At 40.4% G+C, this 20963-nt stretch overlaps 1 protein-coding gene across 4 annotated transcripts in view; it reads right to left on the bottom strand.

Annotated features, from left to right (window-relative positions):
* Positions 1–20963, bottom strand: part of ccser1 (coiled-coil serine-rich protein 1) — a 126947-nt gene that overhangs the window by 101156 nt on the left and 4828 nt on the right. For all 4 annotated transcript variants that reach the window (XM_085181251.1, XM_085181249.1, XM_085181252.1 and 1 more), the window contains exons 2-6: positions 19503–20520; positions 18397–18814; positions 13594–13778; positions 5719–5809; positions 3168–3273 (exon numbers count right to left, since the gene is read on the bottom strand). In XM_085181251.1, the coding sequence (XP_085037377.1) occupies positions 3168–3273; positions 5719–5809; positions 13594–13778; positions 18397–18814; positions 19503–20495 (1793 nt within the window). In that variant the 5' untranslated portion in view covers positions 20496–20520. The remainder of the gene's footprint in view (positions 1–3167; positions 3274–5718; positions 5810–13593; positions 13779–18396; positions 18815–19502; positions 20521–20963) is intronic.

Raw genomic sequence — 20963 nt, forward strand, 5'->3', positions numbered from 1 at the left:
GGTTCGAGCCCCGGCTTGGACAGTCTCGGTTGTTGCGTCCTTGGGCAAGACACTTCACCCGTTGCCTACTGGTGGTGGTGGTCAGAGGGCCCGGTGGCGCCAGTGTCCAGCATCCTCGGACACAATGCGGGGGCTGCAATGTAGCTTACCATCACGTGTGTGAATGGGTGGATGACTGAACGTGTTAAGCGCTATACAAATACAGGCCATTTACCATTTTAAAGTTTCACTACGGCGTGGAGATTGAATGGTGAATGTCTGCTGATAAGTTGGCATCTTCCATGCATTGTGTCAACTAAATTGGCAACCAGTCTGGTGAAACACATTTTTCCCTTACAACTGTTAGTTACCCAGGGTTCACGGATTGATCTCTAGGCTTGTGTGACTGAGACCTTACATTTTTAGCTAAAAGCACCAGCGTATTCATCCATTCATGTTTTGGTTCATTCATCTGCTTTCTCTGCTAAAGGGATCCTGTCAAAACACCAAGTCATGTCACTGTTTTAATCATGAGGGATCGAACCAGTTCCTCAAGTTATGACATTTCCAGGCTAAACATCGATGGCTCAGTTCAGACAAGCTCAATCGAGCCAAAGAAGGTTTCAGCAGAATGTTATTTTTGCCATGACCTTGTACACAGAAGGCAATAATGTAAATATTTTTGAGCGTGTCTCTATGTGTGCGTCTGATATGAAAGCTCCTCCACTGCTTTTCAATGATAAGTGAGACTTCACTATAAATGAAACAACCAATGAACAGTCTGACAAAAACCTTGGATGATTTGAAAAGGTTGACTCCCGACTTGCATGATTCACTGACACTGTCTAGACACAGAATGTCTCTCTATTCAGTGGAACTTTCAAAGAGAAGCGTGATAAAAAAAAAAAAACCTTCTGACAAAAAGAGGCCCCGGTTAAGTCCAGTGACTCAATGGCATAGTATAAATCTGTCAACCTCTACTTTAAAACCACTCACACAAGTTGATCTGCACTGTCTCCACCTCTGAAGACCAGAGCTAGTTTATTCAAGGAAAAACACATTTAGACAGATACAATTACTCTGTGGGTTCCAGCTAAGATAAATTCAACTAGTGAGTGTAGAAAGCAATACTGAAAGGTAAAGCAATAATCATCTTTACCTTGCCAATGGTGCTACAACTCCTTTATTACACAGTTGGCTCCATAAAACCCAAATAAGCCCCATCTGAAAAGCTGCACTGTTTGTGTTTGTGCTTGTGTATCTTTATGCAGACAAATGGCTTTGCATGCAGGTTTGTGTGCGTCCAGTAAGACCAGTCCTGGTTCTGGGCAAAAAGAAGCAACAAGTGGGCAAATCTAATCTGATTTTGAACTGTCCTTGGCAGTGGAGCACATGTGTAAACAGAAACTCTTAAGTGTTTTGTTTCAGTCGCTGGCTACAAAGGGACAGAGGAGAGGAGAGGAGGACAGCTTGCATATTTATTCAATCTGAATTAATTTATTTATATTCCTTCTTGCTGTCTCATCTCTAAGCGAGGAAAAGATATAAAACATGTTTGCATACACAGAACATTCAACATCAGCAAGTCCCAGAATAGACAATAACCGCCTACCTTTCTTGCTCTCTTCTAATATGGATTTTATAAGGTAAAATGAAAAAACACACCCACACACACACAATGTGCATGGCGACATTTTTTATGTGATTCTGGTTCTATTATCCCAGTCCGATATAGTCCTGGTTTAAAAAACATCCAAGTGAGACCGGGATTTCATTAACAGACAGAAGAAAGTGAGAAAGAGAATTTTGACAAGTTCTCTAAGGTGCTGGGAACACCCTACCTTCCAAATACCTTTAAAAAACTGTGTGCAAGTTCACCTCCAACAACTTTACTCACTCACTGATGATTTGGGCATATTTTTACTTTTGTGTACTGCACTTACAGGTCGTTGCAAAACAGCAACATTGTGGTATGATTTTTTATTTCAAAAGTGTCCTCACCTTACTTCAGCGTGCATTGTTCAGGGTAATAATACACTCACTGGCCACTTCATTGGTTACACCTTGCTATCCCTTTGTTGGAGACCCTTTTGCCTTCAGAACTGCCTTAATTCTTCATGGCACAGATTCAACAAGGTAATAGAAACACTCCTCAGATATTTTGGTCCATTATTTGAAATGAGTTGACTGTGGAGGCCGTTTGAGCCTGATGAATCCATTGTTAAAGGAACAAGAGTTTGAAATGATGTAATCTTTGTGACATGGCCTGTTATGTTACTTAAAGTACCCATCAGAAGATAGCTAGACTGTGGTCATAAAGGGACGTGGTCAGCAAGGAAAGCTATGGAGTTTAAATGGTGCTCAAGTGGTACAACGGGGCTCCAACATCATTACATCATCACCATCAGCCTAAATCGCTGATAGTGAGCAGGATGGATTCATGTTTTCATGTAGTTTACACCAAATTCTGAACCTAGCATCCAGACTCTTTAGACCAGGCAACACTTGTTGGATCTTCTATTGTCCAATTTTGTTGAGCGTGTGTACAATGTAGCCTCAGCTTCCTGTTCTTAGCTGACTGCTCTTCGGCCACTGCAGCCCATGTGCTTCAGGGCTGTGCACTCAGAGATGCTCTTCTGCACACTTTGGTTGACACACGTGATTGTTTAACTTTCTGTTGACTTGCTATCAACTTGAAGCAGTCTGGCCTTTCTCCTCTGGCATCAGCAAGTCATTTTCACCCAGAAAACTCCCATTCATTGGATATTTTGTCTTTGTTGGACCATTTTCTGTAAATCTCAGATATGGTAAAATCTATGTTGTTGAAATACTCAGACCAGCCCAACAACCATGTCACATTCAAAGTCACCTTTCTTCCCCATTCTGATGCTGTTTTTGAACTTCCAACAGGTCTGGATGCCTACATGCTTAAGTATATTGAGTTGCTGCCATGTGATCAACTAATTAGATATTTCTGTTAACGAGTAAAAGAATGGGTATACCTAATAAAGTGGCCCATGTGTTTTAAAAACTAGCTGCTGTTTTCCCTTTTTTTAAGAAGCCAAACAACTCTGCTCTTTATAAAATTACACTAAATGGACTTAAGAATTTTTAAGATAGTCCCTATAAACCTATGTATATCACAAAGCACAGAAAAGCACTACAATAAAAACACACGGATTTATTACCTCTGAATATTTTCTTTTCCCAAAACGCGATCTCCAGATGGGTCCATAGGTGAGGGCAGCAGGTTCAGACAGGAAGCTAGAGACTGGCTGGAGTCTTCTCTGGACACTGTGCACACAACCAAATAGACATGTAATGAATTCAAGTTTTCTCTAACCCCAGGTGACAATCTGACTGACAACATATGTTAGCCTAAGAAGAATTCACAGCTCTCTGTTTAAATCTTCTTTTGAGATGAATTAGAGCTATAAAACTTGGATCAAAGAGGTTATTAAAATTCAGTAGTGATCCGTTGTGATCATCATACCATCAGTTGTTGTTTTTTGTGTTTCTTTACAATTATGCCTAAATATTCAATGGCACATTTAACAGGCCAATATAATAGACAGTGAAATAAAAGTTGGATATAAAGCCAAGATTTGGTATTTCTTTATGTCTTTGCAAAGGTCTCTGTCTCTCACACTGTCCCTGTGTGATTCCACAGGGCATGAGTCACCATAGGAATGAGAACGCAGAGCCCTGTGGGCCATAAATTGCTGTGAAACTGCTTGCTTTTTAATAAAGGCTTCAACAAGCCACCCGAGAGAGGTCAAAATGAGGAGTGCCGATGAGTGCGTGGGCGTAAGGGATTGTGAGAAGGGTGTGCATCAAATTGTGTACGTCTGTGTGTCTGCATACATCCTTATATGAACCTGTGCATGGATCTGTGCATGTCTGTATTGTGTATTCTGCGTGAATGTCTGTTACGGTGTGTTTAAATGAGTTCCTGTAATTTGAGTTTGTGGAAGAACCTTACTCTTCTAATGCCAGCACAGAGTCTTAGTCCCTTGACTTTATGAGAACAATTCATCAAACCTTTAATTTCATGCTACAGTCTGCAAACCATTAGGTCTAATGACTAAGCATGCACGCTTGTGTGCTAGTGTGTATATTAATGATGGTGCCTCCCTTAGCTCTGCATCAGCCAGTGCCTGTAGAGATCTTTTCAGTGTGTGTGTGTGTGTTTTGACTGGCTGTGTGAGTGAACCACCCAGCCTCCCAATGCTCTTCAAACCCCATAAGCATAGGAAATTCTGTTTATTAGCGCTGAAGCTTCCATTGTATTCTTTACTTCTCAGTGCTGCTGAGCATTTTACTTTATTTGATTGCAACTGCAATATTCTAGGAGCCCATCTGGGACTTAAATATGGCCTAGAAATAGATGAATCCAACCTCACATTAACATATAATTTCACCGATAGATCTGTTGATAAGAGACAAAGCTAGTCGAGCTGACGTAAACGCACCCCGTCGCTGCATTGTTGTAGTCCCTGTGTCTGAGCAACATGAAGCACAGAAATGGAGTATGATCACAAGCTTGTGTTTACCTCGTGGAGTCATTTTCTTCGTGTGTTGCACTCTACCACACATCAACTGTGTATATCTGTCTGGTTTGATGCATATTAATACGAACGAAACCTTTGCAAGCACAGATCAGAAATATAATCAGTACAGACAGTAACTGCAAGAGCTTTCGATTTTGCTCAGTTATGTCTGCGCAAAATGGCAAAAATCCCATTTTTAAGACATGGATGCAATAAAAGCCAATACATGAGCACACACAGAGTTTTTCTTAACAGATTTGTATGTTTGGTGGTTACACTGCACTTTTTCAGCGCAATACTATTCTTATGTGTTGTATGAGACGAAGCTGGGGTTCAGGGTGTTTGGCACTCCTACGCTCCACCGTGGCAGGGCACGAGCAACAATTTTCCTCCGACAGACACTTTTCAACTGTGATGCATGTCAGGAGAAGTGTGATGGAAATGCCAGAACAACAAAGGAGATGAATTGGTGTAAATGAGGCGGCCGCATCAAAGTCCCAGCACGTGTTGAAAGAAGCAGGGAGAACACTGGTGTCATGCGTTAAGGTGATGAGGGAGAAGTGTACTAATAAAGGAAAAAGAGAGGCAAAGATTGAAGCAAATCCAGACAGGGGAGAGACTGTGACACCAGAGAGGAAGGTGAGAGAGGAGATATTCCCTTTAATTAAAAGAGATACAGATATAAAGGACATGAGTAATGTAACCTACAAACATGAGCCTGGGGGGTCAGAACTGTCCTCAAAGAGGGTCCAATCTGGCCCCCCAGACTTGATGGATTACCAAAGTGTAAAAGTCGCAATGAAGTCTTTTGTCATTGTAGTAAATGGGAGTGCAAATCATGAATCATAAAGAGTAAAAGAACTTGTTTAATTCCAAAAGATATCTCAGGGTTTTAACTTATGATGCAATTGTTCATCATCCAGTCACATGGAGTCCATTAACTCCCCTACACAGAGTTCTTCTAGAAACAAGTCCCGCTGCATAGGAGGCATGTTGAAAAGCTATTTTGAAGTATTATCTAAGTGAACTTTGCATGTACAGAATCATCAGTGAAATCTGCTAAGAACTGGTTAAAAAGATAAAAAATCGCCATCTTTACTGGTTGCAGAATTCTCTCACCGATTTCTTACAATGTCACCGCGAAATATGCAAATGTTTATTATGGCAGAAACAGCAGAAAAAACGTTACCATGTCGATGTCGCTGATCATCGGAGAGATCCAGATCTAACATGAGGTCGTCTTCATCCAGCTCCGACGAACCCAGGTTGTTCAGAACATCCTGATGAGAAAGAGCAAAAACACAAACCTGAAATAAACTCCGAAAAGGTGAGCGATAAAGCAACGACTAATTATTATCCTCACAATAACATAATACACGCTGGTGGTTTTTTTCCTGCTCTTGTCAAATGAACAAAAATAAAAGAGAATTTTTTGCCTGATGTTCTTATGATAGATCGTTTTAATACAATTTCAGTGAGGTAGTCATTAATCAAAAAGGTTCTGAAAACAAACGCTGGAACGCACAATACTAATTACTATGTGACAACTTTATAAAAAATTATGAAACGATTCTCATCAAAGTAATCCTGGTGGGTCAGAACAATCAGAAGAAGAATCACTTAGCTGAAGAAATTAAACTTTATAAATATTAGTAATGATAATAATGCAGTTCTTTTTAATAGTGCACTGTATTTCTTCCCCCATTCTGCTTGCATTTAATAAGATATTTAGTTCTTCATCATTACATCCAAACTATTGAGAACAAATTGCTCTTCTTGTTATGTAGGGACGATTAATAAAGGGTTTAGTTTAAGCGAGAAAGTGCTCAATGAGGCTGTAGTTTGGTGCAGCCACTGTCAGCTTTTACCATGCTTCACAGGCTAAAAATTGCTGATGAATAAACAAGGGGAAAAAACAACTAGAAATCTACAGGAATTTATTCCCCATGACAAAAAATGAGCCAGTCCCTTCTGATTACTGAGTTTAAATTAATTCTCTTATGTAAAAACCAGTGTTGTCCAAACGTCAACAATAATAATCCAACAAGAAAACCTCCCTCCACCTTGGGTGGCCTTGAAATATCAACATTATCTTCACTGACGTTACGGTTTTAAAATTTCTTACAAACTCTTTAAATTTCAGAAAATAACTGATAAGATTTTCCTAATCCTTCGTCTCTTAAATGAGCTATAGCCACAGCAGCGCAGTGAGTCATGCTTCATCACTTAACAGCAGATATTCACTTGTAATCTTTCAGCAGAAGCTTCCACGTTCTTGGCATTATGAGGTTATAATGACGCAGTAAGATGTGTTTCCTTTACGTTCAGCTGGATTTTAAAAGTCAATACTGCCATCCAATGGTTACAAATGGGTAAATTCACTGTAAAAAACACACAGAAGTATAGTGTGGCAAATACATGTATTAAAACACTGCATATTCCTGCCTAACAGGAAGTGTACTTATAGGCTTTATTTATCAGCTAATGTAATATTTATGAGACACTTCTACATAAACTCATATATGTTAACGTCCCTGGGAACATGTTTTTATCATCAGCAGGTCTCTGTTGAGTCAAATGAAAATCACAACCTGCATGTCAGTGCAGTTCTGCATCAACATGTAAGTGGGTAGCATTCCTGTCCTGGTTGTACTGGTAGAAATATCTTCCCTGAACTTGTGTGCACTAAAAAGTTACAAACCAAAACCAGAGTGAAATACCAGCATTCACAAACTACCAAGTACCAGTCTGGCACAACATCTACAGATTAAAATGAATCAGAAAATCCAATAACAATCTCTGTTCACCCCTCATCACTGTTGTTTGGACATAAACTGCCTCCGAGCGACTCTGTATCAATCTCCTCCCATCTGAACCTCAATGCTCAGTGGCATCCCTGACCATTAAACACACCTCTGAATTTCAAATCAGTTGACTTTATGTTCTCCAAAGCAGCAGTTATGTGTTTATGAACATTCAAAATTATATCCTTTCCTTTCCCCCTCTGGATGGCGGTGCGGTAAACATCAGAAAAAGCTCCGAACGCATTTCAGTGTAATGCGCCTGAACACGTAAGCCCTCATTTCAGGCATTAAAGCTAATAGCTAAAAGGTATTGGGAAAAGAAATGAAGAGCCATACTGTGTGATGCTACTGCACACAGACTTCATTTGAAACAAAATTACCCATTTTAATGTGCCCCTCCAACCACAGAAATGGGTTAATACGATTTTACAAGCCTGAGATGTCACCTTTTTTACATCGCTAATGTGAGTTGAATGAGTATAATCCTTGAGTTAATAGAGATAATATCAGATTCTGCTCTCATCAAAAAATGGCTCCATCTCTTAAATGCCAAGCAGAATGACATCCAAAACAGGGACAAGAGGAAGCAAGAGATTCTCTCTGTCCATAAAAAGCCAGCGGTTTCCATTCGCACTCTGTAAAAAATACCACATATACAGTCTATGAAAATTACATTTATTCACTTCTTTAAGGTGGTGAATGCATTAGTATCGCAGCAGAGCAATTTGGCTTTGCAGCCAGGTATTATGGCTGCAGATATTTATGGAGTAAAATATGACTTCCTCTCTGTCCGAGTCGACGAGTTGTGTTTACAGTGCGCCTGAGGGCATGAAGGATTGAACGTCCAGTGAAACTTTCGTTGAATAACACCTACTTGAGGGGAAAAAAACCTTGTTTCACAACTTAACACCTGACATTTGACATTTTCTAACAGCCATCACTCAATACAGAAACACCAGTCGTCCAAGACCGAAGCAAACCCGAGTAAAACGTTTTCATATTCAACGGGCGATTCGATAAGAGAAACAAATCCAGATATTTGCACCGCTGACGCTGTAAGAAACTCGCTCCGAACGCGTGGTTAAGACTGACAGAGCTACATTTCTAACTTCGGTAGCATGAAATCTTTCCGAGAAGATTAAGAAGATATCACATATTGCAGGTTAACATTTATTTCAGGTCATCTTGGAAGGCCAGCTGAAAGTTTGCAAGCATTTTGACAAGTCAGAGCAGGAACTCACAGGGAAATTTAACAACACAAAAAACAACTTCAACTCTGACACGAGGCTTTCTCAGAGAAAAAGTGTCGATCAGACCAGCTTTCAGATCCTCTTTACAGTGAAACAAGTGAAGACATATTTATTTACAGTATCAAATCTTCATGGTCTGCAACGTGTACGGGGGGAAATTGCCATGGAGCACTAATTCAAGGATCAGTTTGTTTCCATATAAATAGCTTTTATCATTATTATTATTATTATCATTATTATTATTATTATTATTATTATTATTACAGACTACTCATTCTCAACTTGCAATAAATAATAAAGAATATATTTGAATTTTCATGAGCTAGCTGTCAGACGTACAAGTTATTGCAATTTGCTACTTTTTCTTTTAATTTCATTATTAATTCTTGCTTTTATTCAGCTGACTAGATTTGCTTGTTTCAACGTAATTTTTAATAATTCTAAATGTTAAGTTTTACCACATTTTTTTTACTGTTTTTTTTTTTGTTACTACTACAATAACTGAACAACACATTAGAACAGTCTCAATAAAATATGCGCACCAAAGCCTCTCAAGTGCTGACAACCAGTTAAATAAAACCTAATTAATTAACAACAATAACCTTACTTATAATAATAATAATAATGATGCGATAATTTACTGCTGCCTTGATCTCAGGTACTTGTCTATCTTATCTGAGTGAATATATTCAAGTCTGAGTTTTGTTAAACAGTCGATTCTTGTTTTGATTTGTTGTGATGTTACAGATGTTTTTGATTCCTGTTGTCATCTCGTGGTTTTCTTGGTATTCATTTTCTCTGTTAGGATTCTGTGTTTTGGATCACGTTCTCAGTGATTGCCAGTTGTTTTGTATTGCTTGAGCGCTGCTCTTTATAGTCTCCTGGTTTTTCTATTATATTTCCAGTATCTTGAGCACGACTTCCTGGTTATTCTGGTTACTGTTTAGTGTTTATGGAGTCTGGATGCCCGTTAAGATGAATTACTGTTATAATGTTTCGTTGTTGAATTTCAATTTCTCTTTTGAGCTTGTTAATTTTCATGAGTGTAGTTGCCTTGTTTTTCTAAGTTTATGACTTTGTCCTGTTGAGTGACTCTCCGTGTGAGCTGTCCTTCCCTTACTCAGGTGTTTCCTGGTACTTTCTTGAATTACGGTCCACAGTTTTGTAGTTTAGGACTCTGATAATCAACAATAAAGTTTTACATTTCCTTTAGTGCTCTGCCTGCAGTGTTCTGTGCTCGGGTCCTCTGCACGACAATCTACACACTAAATGTGACAACTGCATACTTCAAAACCACCTTAAATTCGTGTTTATTTTGCAGCATTTTGGCTCATCTAGTCATTGGTGCGTATAAGTTGCAAGATTTTTCCCCCATAAACCATTACTGTCAGGGCTCTGCAGTATAACCATTGTGCATTAGCCTCAGAGAAAATCATTTGATTTGAACTTTCAAGTATATCATAATTGGTACTGCTTTTATGTGCTGTCTTGGGGCCAAGAGAGCATATAACACCAGTATGTGTGAACATCCTCTCTGTTTTTCATTCCCAAACCAAACCGTCTGCTTGTGGTTATTACAAATTCTGTCTTGGAGAGGAAGTGAATCCTTATCTGTGTATGATTAATACAAGTGCCATTTATGCTATCTAGCCTGCACAAGGCAACAATCAGACTGAGAAATATGAAAACAAGAGCCACTCTGTATTACAACACTGACTAGCAATCAAGAGACCGTCGATAGTTGATATACATAAGTAAAGCAGTCAATGTAAAGTGAATTCTGCCATATACATATCCATCAAACTACAAACTAAAATCCATGTTCAAAGTTGTTTATTCTCTGAGATAAGAGACAATTCCCCAAGAATGTTTTTTTCAGCCACTTTTGAGTGTAATCATTGTCAGACTGTCACAGTATTATCACAGCTGTCATTGAGAGACTCATGAGCAAACAACACCGAATATGGTGACAAAATAAATATCTCACAGCTTCTCAGAGGGATATCAAAAAACAATAAATACTGGAATGAAATCGCCAAACGGCTCAAGCAAACATCGGCTTGCTTCAGTCCACAGCGGCGCGTCACAGTTTATCTTTGCAAATTTAACAAATTAGTCATTTGTCACTGCAAACTAAATCTTTAGCTTTTTGTATTGTATTCTTCAGCCGTTCTCTGTTTTGCGTCGCATAATCACTGTATCCCACAGGCTCTGTAACCACCATAATCATCCAAACAGTATACGTATAAACAATAAGCAAACCATTTGTATCCCAGTCATGCCCTCACTAAGTTTAGTTCTGTATTTAATGAGAAAGCTCACACTTAGGTATATACCTAACAGCTACTCCACAAATTTATATGACGGTAACAGTGGTGATGCATAATTTAATACACACTCCCAGGCTCGTACCTTTCCTTCATGACTCAGGCCCCTGACGGGCCCTTTATATACAAAGAAAAGGGAAAGAAGACATTCCTTCATCTTTACTGAAGTGTGCATCATGTCCAGAGACAGATGCAATGAGTAAGATATAAGAGACGTATTAGGGGTTGGAATCACACAATTCCTCATAGTATGATACAATACCATAGCAATGAGGGATTTGGCAATACGCTGCAAGACCATCATCTACACCTGACATGCACCGACCAAGAATTAGAGTGCAGTAACCCTGCCATATTCAAATCAGCACGGTGAAACTGCTGATCTACTGGCAATTTCCCATACAGCCATTTACAGTGTTTACAAAGAATGGTCCAAAAAAGAGAAACTAACCAATGAACATGCAGTTCTCTGAGTGAAAATGCCTTGTTGATTGCAGAAGTCAGAGGATGTCTGGCTTCTTATCAGCTAGACTGCTTCTAGCTGATAAAGAAAGCAACAGCAACTCACACAAACACTCGTTACAACCCAGGTATGCAGAAGAGCATCTCTGAATGTACAACAGCAGAAGGCCACTCCGGGTGCCACTTCCTGTCAGTTTAAGAGCAAGAAACTGAGGCATGAAATCATGGATCCATCCTGCCTAGTATCAAGAGTTGGGGGGAAATTTTATTGTCAGACTTTGGGCCCCATTTGGGTACCAATTGAACATCATTTAAATGACACAACCAGCCTTGCTGAGCATGTACATCCCTTAGTAATAATCTGTGAGTTGATGAACCACTTTTCCCTAATCTGTTTGTTAAGTACCGCTAAAAAGAATCAAGACGTGGTGACCCTCAATAAACTGTTCCACCTCTACAGTGTATACTTCTGCATTCACCATCTCATTTACAGTCGATTCAACAGCGTCTCATTTCAAAATGTTACTTCCTGAGATTATCAGGACACATACTCACCACCAACATACCATCACACCAACAATTTACAACTTTTTTTTCTGAGTCAAAGCTGAGAAAGTAAACAGAGCTATGTCTGCATTGCTGAGGGCATGCTGGAACATTTAGTGTTTGCATAGCCAGAGGCATGAGCACTGAGTGAGATTAGGCCAGATCCTTTATTACATTACATATTAAATGGTATTGCATTAGTGGTCGGCTATGATTGAGGCCAATTACATCTTCTCTTTTTATTCCCTTTCAAAAGAGACACAATTTTATACTTCAAATGACAATCAAGTAATCAACTAAAGAGGGTATTTTTCCCTTCGTTATCTTTGTGTGTATTGTTGAAATTAAATGTAATCATTTAAAACATGATTTTAAATAGCAAACCATCTTCATCCAGACAAGGTTTAATTTTTTTAAAATCTCTTTCTATACTAATAAGCCTGTAAATGCATTTCAAATAACCCTTCATGTACACTGAGTATAGGCGTGCCAGTATGAACAGGCAGCACAGTGTTTACACCAGCTGTGTTTGCACAGCAGTGGCAAAAAGTAAGGTCAGAGAGTCGTAGCACTACTTTAATAATGACTTGATGTTGTTAGTGAAAGTGACCAAACCCAGCAGCATTTCCACAAGTATCCTCTTTAAGGGTCCTTTAGCCAGCGTGAACGTTTTACATTTAGAACTGCACAACTTTTATTCAGCACCAGTATACTCCACCCTTAGTGTAGTTTGTTTGTACAGATGTTAATGTGGTAATTGCACTCCGGTGTGGATCAAAACAAGATGCTTTGGAGAAGGTGGTATGAGTCCAGTTCCAGATAAACTCCAGTGGGGTTTGTTTTTGGAAAACGCCTTCCTGTAGCCAGCTATGTGGCACATTCTGGGATGCAGCAGAGGATCATAGACATGCACAAACTACACAAACTATAGCAACTACTTGCAAAATTAACAAGTAGCTCACTTGGTATGTTGCCTTATTGACAATTTGGTCAAAGGACTACATTTTTTATCTCCTTCTGTATTTATTTAGTTCACGTGATTTGTAGTGATGCTTTTGGATTTGCTTGAATTTTCTCTGTGTGAAAAGAAACAAAATCACAAACTCCATACCAGAGTAAACAAACCGTAGGCATAAAAACACCTTAAATACCTGTAACACTGTTTCCACAATTGGTTGTTACAGCATTTATCACAATAAAATCAATTGTCCCTCATCATGTTAGCTATGTTTCTGAGGAGAATTTCTTTGAAGCAGGGCCAACAGAGTGGTGTGGCCAATATCTCATCTGAGATGCGTGCATTTCATAAAGTGCCTCCATCACTGACCAAAAAGGCAAAACGCCCGTAGGCACTTCAACACAAATGAGTATATATGCATGATATAAAGCAACACAATACCACACAAATAATAAAGCACAAAATTGCTTTAAATATACAGAAACACACACACACACACAAATTAATATATTTTTAACTTTTTTTCTTTACACTTTTGTGCTTTATTATGTATTATAACCTCACAAAAATATATGACTAGCTGAAGTAAAATATATATATAAATAAAAAATTGTTTACCGCAAATGTGCACAAACAACTACTGATGACATAATCATCAAAGGGCACTGCTGTCGAATAAACACACAGGCAAACAAACACAGAAAGCTTAAGACCTACCAGGCTCCCGAGTTTAGACGATGAGGAGTTGTTTCTGTGTTTGAGCAGACCACATCCCTCCATGCCGGGGGCTTCTCTGTGGTTTCCATGGATACGAGGACCACCAGCCCCCTCGGACGAGGAGCGCAGACGTCTTTCCATCCGCATCACCTCGTGGTAGGGGCTGGCACTGCTGCACAGTGAGGCTGGAGGAAAGAATGAAACAAAGAGAATTACACAGTCAGACAGATGGAGAGAAATAATGAATTCAGGTGAAATTGTTATAACAGTGATTCCACAAGCATAGATGTAATCATGTTTTATTGTATTCCTAATGCAGTCATCCATATTTCCTGTTAGAAAAGCACTTTTGTTTCATGAAACTAAATCACAATGTTTTTATATATTCAGCATTTTAAACGACATGCAATCTTCCATCTACGAAGCTTTTCAGCAATATTGCTTTTGGTCAAATGCTATTTATTGCTTTTTAATAATCAGGTTTTGTCTGAGTTCCAACACCAAGATTGCTGTGTAACAATAAAAGTAGACAATGAATGGGAAATTTCAGGGGAAATACTCCTCAGATAGATAAATGAATGATTGTTATAATTGCTCTATTTTGATCTCCTAGAAGATTGAAGTGAAAACAGAGCGACAATACCACATCCTGTCAGTAAGCAAGAGGAGACACACAGACACACAAAAACAAGACTTTGTATGAGCCATTTTATCTTCCTTATTTCTTGCTACACTTGCACACTGTTACCTGAACCTTTACACGCGCAAACAACAGGTATGTAAGTCGGTAGTCTTCATGCAAGAACTAAGCAGACATGAGAACACTGAAGAAGTGCCATGATTGCATCTGTAACTACACATGGAGTTACAACACATTGGGACTCTTATTGTAGACTGTTCAAATGTTTGCACAAAAAATTCCTTTTTTGTAGAGTCAACAGATGAGCTTATTTGTCTCAGTGATAGTCTGTCAGTAGTTCTCACTGCCTGGAAGCCAGAAACTCAAAGTGTAAATCAATATTCAGCTATTGTCCTTCAGGAGGGATTGCAACATGCTGTGTGTGTCTGTGTGTTGCTAAAATAGGCCATTAATACCATGTTACGTGTTCGCTTGCAGACAGTCCTTCAATCAAGCCATGTTTTGACTGCGCAACAGCATGCCTTGAACAGTTGCAATAATCAAGGTTACAGTCCTTCTAGAGTTTCTAACAGAAGAAAAAAAAGGCAAATTGGGAGCATCATCAAAGTGTATCAATGCCCACATTTTATACAGGAAACGTGAATGGCGTTGATGTTTTGAACATGACTAAACCTTGGTGGATCATCAAGTTTCTTATCAGTCTCTTCAGTTTCAACTGTGAAGGTAACAAAACAACAATTTAGCGCTACGGTGGTTAACACATTTGTCTCACAAGTGAAAGATCCTCAGTTCGAGACCGTGAGGAAACACAAATCCAGTCAGAAGGCGACATAATGCCAGTACTAAGCCCGGATAAAAGAGAGTGCATCAGAAATGGCATCTGGCATAAAATTGTGTGAACCAAATCAAACGAGTGGATCCATCTGCTGTGGCGAAGAAAATAAGGGAGCAGCCAAAAGTGCCTGTACTGCCGGTATGCAACTGACCTCTGATTCCTCATCAAACAGTTTAGACAGTCCTCCCAGTGAAGCCCTGGACTTCATGTTTGAATGATTCAAATTTTCTTCTTCTATCGCCTGGTGCCTTTAGGGCTCGCCACAGCAGATTGTCTGCTTTCATCTCACTCGATCTCTAACATCCTCTTCTGTCGCTTCTGTGGTCTTTCTCTTGTCCTTCTGCCTGGGAGCTCCATATTCAACATCCTGTGTCCAGTATATCCACTATACTTCCTCTGCACATGTCCCAACTGTCTAATCCTTGCCTCTCTAACGTTGTCTCTAAACCACTCAACCTCAGCTGTTCCTCAGTTCTTTTCCATTCCAGTCAGTCCTAACAAAAATCTTAGCATCTTCAACTCGACTTCTTGTCTTTGTTGTAAGTGCCAAACCATACATCATAGTAGGTCTCAGTACCACCTTGTAAACCTTTCTTTTCACTCTTGCAGCTTTCTTCTGTCACAAATCACCCCAATAGTCGTCTCCACCCGCTCAACCCTTTCTTCTTCACCTCTCTTGAGCCGTTTTGTAGGCATTTTTTGTTGTTATCAGAGAAAGTCTGGCAAGAAGAAAGTGTACATTGTGTTGCAGCAGCTGGAGGTGAATTAAGAATAACATTAACAAATCTGCTTTATTTAAGAAAAACACTTTCAATGTGACACTTACTGCTTCAGTCAGTCCACAGCTGCCACTAATTTAATATACTGAAAGGATTTTTCCAGATTAACTGCCTGAGCTGCTGCAAGAAGGACTGACAGCCACACGAGTTTCAAATCTGATTTGAAATTCATGTTGCCGATTTCCAGCCCTAATTTGTTTATTGTCTGGAAACATTCTCACTCCCAACTTTGAATTAGCAAACAATTTGGAAGCAAACAATGCAAAGGCATTATGCTCCGTATGTCAATACAAATCATCTTGTAGTCTGCAATCATCAAGTGGGAACAAGCTGAGAGACATGAGAATAATATCATTTTAAATCTCGATTATGCCAATTTACAGCACCTCCACTTATCAGCTTCCTGGGAGAATCTCTTTGATAGGCTTGATAATGAACTCTCAAGATTTTTATTGGCATTCTAATTCACACTTGTACAATCACGCATAGGGAAGTAATAAAACCAAACAACACTGAAGTAGCAGGAGCATAGCATCACTTTAACTTCATAATAAATGTTTACTGTCAAACTCATTTCAGCAGAGATGAATGTGGATCTTTTTTGATGAAAACATAACAGTGACTATATTAACAGCAATTTGTTCAGATCATACTTACAAATGAACATCTCCAATAATACAATAATACTGTTGCCATAAATTTTTTCATGGAAAAACAACAATTTAGAATCCGACAATGATTCACGTTCAATATGTTTCCATGCATCAGTATGTGACGCGGGTCCACGACATGTTTGAGGACAGTGAGACAGTGATGAGGTGTATGTTAGGAGTGACAGATGAGTTCAAGGTGGGGGTAGGATTACATCAGGGATTGGGCCTGATGAGCCCTTGTTTGTAGTAGCAGCGCAGAATTCTCTATCGACTATAACGTTTGATGACACTGCGATCGCCCCTGAGAGTAAGTAGCAGGTGGAAGAGAAACAGGTGGGGTGGAGGTATGCTCTGGAAAGGAGGAATGAAAGCTAGAATACACGTCTGTGAACGAGAAGGAGACAGGTGTAACAGTGACCATTCAATGAGCAGAAGGGGTGAAGTCAGATGAGTTTAAGTACTTTCGCCTGTCTCATGCAAATCCGAAGCAACAAATGGTGCATAACAGAGGTGAAGAAAAGAGTGCAGCCAGGGTGGAGTAGGCGGAAAAGTGTTAGGGGTGATTTGTGATAGAGGATAGCAGCAAGAGTCAAAGGTAAGGGCTACAAGATGGTAATAAGACCTGCTATGATGTATGCTATACTGCCATAAGTATTTATTCACCCACCCAAATAACTGAATTCAGGTGTTTTAATAACTTTTATAGTCACAGGTGTTCAAGAGCACCTAACCGGACACACTGCTTCTCAATACCTTGTGAAAGAATGGGTCGCTATCAGGAGCTCGGTGAATTCCAGCCTGTGCAACAACTCTGGTATTCGACAGTCAACTATTAGTGGTATTATAACAAAGTGAAAGTTATATATAAAGTGGTAGGCGACATAAAATCACAGAGTGGGCTCAGTGAATGCTGAGGTGCGTAGTGCACAGAGTCAGTTGCTACAAACTTAATGTGACCTTCAGATTAGCTCAAGAACAGCATGTAGAAAGCTTCATGAAATGAGTGTCATATCATGATATCAATGATATCAATCAATGCAGCAATTCCAAACAAGACAAGCCCAGGCATATCTGAGAGCAAGAGCCATGTGTCAGCTTCTCATGATGATGATTTAGTACCAAATGTGTTTCGCCACTTGAGGCCAAAACACACCATCAGAATCCACACGACGTGGAGATACGAGCAACTGGTCATGTGCAACCAATAGTAAACAAATGACTCCCCCAAGCATGGCTCGGTGTGACAGGACGAGCAAACAGTGGAATCAAATTACTGATTTGGTTTGCTGTCTCACCACTATTGCACTGTAAAGCTGCTTCTGCTGGCACCTTGTGGCAACAGATTTACACTTTCAATTATGTAGTCTGTCATCACTGACAGTAACTCGCTGGAAAAGGAGGACAGAAAATGCCCTCATTTTGTTTGCAGTAATAAATGCTGCTCTCTGTCGCTGCAATTACAGATAAAATATTGTTCAGTAGTTTTCTCTATATCTTCTAAGCTGTCATCAAAATCATGATCGTAAGTTCCCTTAAAATGTTGTGATATCATTTTGAGCCTTTTATTGCCAAACCCTACACTGGTGTTTTGGAAATGCCTTATCTGTTCAAGTCAGTACAGTGAATCTGTGTGTTTAAGTCATAAAGTGTGGAAAGAAGTACAAGACAATAAAAGTGTCAGAGTGAACAAAGTGTATGTGTGAAGTTAAAGGCTTAGTTTCCAGCAAACGTAACGTGTGTACATTTTTTTCTTGGTGTACGTTTCTTACACCAAGGGATCAACCCAGCTCTATGACTCACAGTGACCACATAGGCTGTAAACATTTGTATGCCCGGGGCTTTGGCTTTGCATGTAAATATGTTATTTACCTGCAAGCATTTGCTTGAATTTGATACCTGTGTGTGGTTTCCTCAAGTGAGAGGGTCTGGGTTCGTGGCAGCCGCAGAAGCTTCCTCTTTCTTGAAAAGATCGCGTGGTTCTTGCCCTCCTCTCTGACTGCTCAGGGTTAGAGTGGCAGCCCTCACTGCGTACGACGCAAGCCTCGCTCTCACTTGTGGTCTCTGTGTGGTAACCTGTCTTCCTCTCTAAGTCCAAGTCCTCCCTCTTCTCTGCTGACAACTCTTTCCTCGCTTCCTTCCTTTCCTCCTCCCTCTCCTTCCTTTCCTCCAGTGACTGTTCCCGCAGAGGTAGGCAGGGTACGGCCGTCTCAGGCTCCGAGACGGAAACGGCAGTCTCGTAGTCCGTGTTGTTGGCTGTGCTGGTGTCTGGGAGTAAGGGTTTTTCAGTGCTTGATTGGGCAGGAGTGAAGAAAACCTGAGGAGAAGGCATTTTATTTAGTATGTGCAAAGTTGCCAGTTCTCACTGGCAAGATAATGAAGCAAAAAGCTAACAGTTTACATAGAGAAGATCGCCCTTCAGCTAGCATTTAAAAGGTGGATGTTTGTGTTCTCATGCACCAAAGTGCACATGTTTAGACAGCAAAATAATGCAGTCTTTACTACTCTAAAGCCATAAAGGAAAGTGAATGGTTTCATTTTTTGAAGTTCCCTCAGCTGGCAGTAAAACAGAATAATATCTCTGAATAAATGCTTTGAAGGAAGAAAAGTTGTGAGCGTAAAGGTGTGAAATGCGAAGGGCAGAATTCAGACATGCACTAGTCTTCTTTTTCATGCCTAAGCTCTTTCAATAAAAGGATTTTTTATGCCCGGTGCTCAACTTTTATTCCATATTTCACACACTCCAAACAGTGGTCACAAATACTCGTCCTTTGTGCTTGTTCTTGTTTTTGCATTTAACGGCAACTGCAGCTGTATTCCTGAAGCCCTAACATTTTTATTTGGTTTATTTGGTTCTATTTGGTTACATGCAGACCGATTACTTAGTATTTAAATGTGGTGCGTTTTTATCATAAAAGCTGTTATGTGTTATTAAACTCATTGTTAGTCTATACTGGTTAACCCCATTTGATTTTAAACCTTCTTCAACAAAACAAACATGATACCTGGGAGGTAGAGACAGCCACGCTGAAGTTTTCTGGAACAGGTGGATGATCGGGTGGAGCAGCTTCCATATCTACCCCTGGTGTAGAGGCTGGTTCTGGTGCTGAACCCGATCCGGGGCTCGGAGCTGGCAGCGCATCTACTTCAGATACAGAGTCTTCAGTGATTGGAATGAACTCGGAAGGAGTGATCGCTGTGGTTCGATCCTCTGATATCATAGGGGACTGGAGTGAGCTCTCACCACCAGCACCAAGTTCACCAGGCCAGGATCCTGGGGTGAGCCCTCCTGCCCCTGGAGTGATGGTAGCGGTGGTGCTGGGAGGCTCCAGCTTCACTTCAGGGGGCCTGTGATGATCAGATGTCCGGGAGAAGCGCTGGTGAGCTGAGAAAGACTTCGGAAGCAGCTGTTTCTTCTGGCGTGATGACCGCCTGTTGTTGTTACTGCCGCCACTGTAGTCATCGAGGATCCCGGAGTCATCGCCCTCATTGGTTCCCGAGCTGCTGATGCAGTTGATGAACACATTTCGATTGGTCGTAGAGGACGATGATGAAGCCTTGTCAAAGTCCTCAGTCTGAGAGCGTGTGATTTTCTTTTGCTTGTGGCTGCCAAATCCAAATGAGTGGCGTGACTTGGGCCGTCCGCCGCCATCGCTGAACCCTGTCGACACCGACGTGCTTATTGCCTGCTGATTATTTCCGTTGGCATCGGTGCTCTGTGTCAGCGGCGGTGTGAGGTTGAGGTTGATAGGCTGGACACGTGGATCGCTGTTCCGTTTACTTGCGAAGCTGAGAGACGGCGTGCGGAACAGGCTCCGCCGTTTCCCGGTGCTGCCGGAGCTGGAGTTGGTGCTGGAAGGCGAGGAGGTGTGGACGCCATTTCCCACTCCGCCTGAAGATGGAGAGGAGGGAAGGGACTCCTGCCTCTTGCTGCTGCTGCGGCGGAAGATTGGCAGGCGGGAAACAAGAGTTGATCGCCGTGAGCCTGATTCACCCATTTAAAAGCTGAGGCAGTGGGCCACTCTGAGAGAACAAGCAGACAGAAACATTTAATAAATAAACCATTCATCAACTCCTGAATACTGCATGGCATACACCACTTCTTCTCTGGTGCCAAACGCTTATGTGGCAGCTAAGAACTCTCAAAGTCCGGTCCATTAACCCTTGGAGCACAATTGTATTTTTCAAAAATGGAGTTTAACTTCACAAACTGCTCACATGTCCCACTCTTAAAGTTGCTGCTGCATCTTTACCCATTCTGATATGGGAAAAGTGTCATACTTAAGAGATTTTCCCCCAAATCGGGCATGTGAAATGACTCCTTAAACCAAAACAGTGTTGTTTACACCATTTCTCCTAGTGTCTATGTGTGAACTTTCTCTAATGGAAAAATTTAATCAAACACCTGCCTCAAAAGAGCTCAAAAGAAAACAAAATCTCATTTCACATTTATTCCATACAAATAA

The sequence above is a fragment of the Neolamprologus multifasciatus genome, chromosome 12, assembly GCF_963576455.1.
Source record: "Neolamprologus multifasciatus chromosome 12, fNeoMul1.2, whole genome shotgun sequence".
In the NCBI taxonomy this organism is placed as follows: Eukaryota; Metazoa; Chordata; class Actinopteri; order Cichliformes; family Cichlidae; genus Neolamprologus; species Neolamprologus multifasciatus.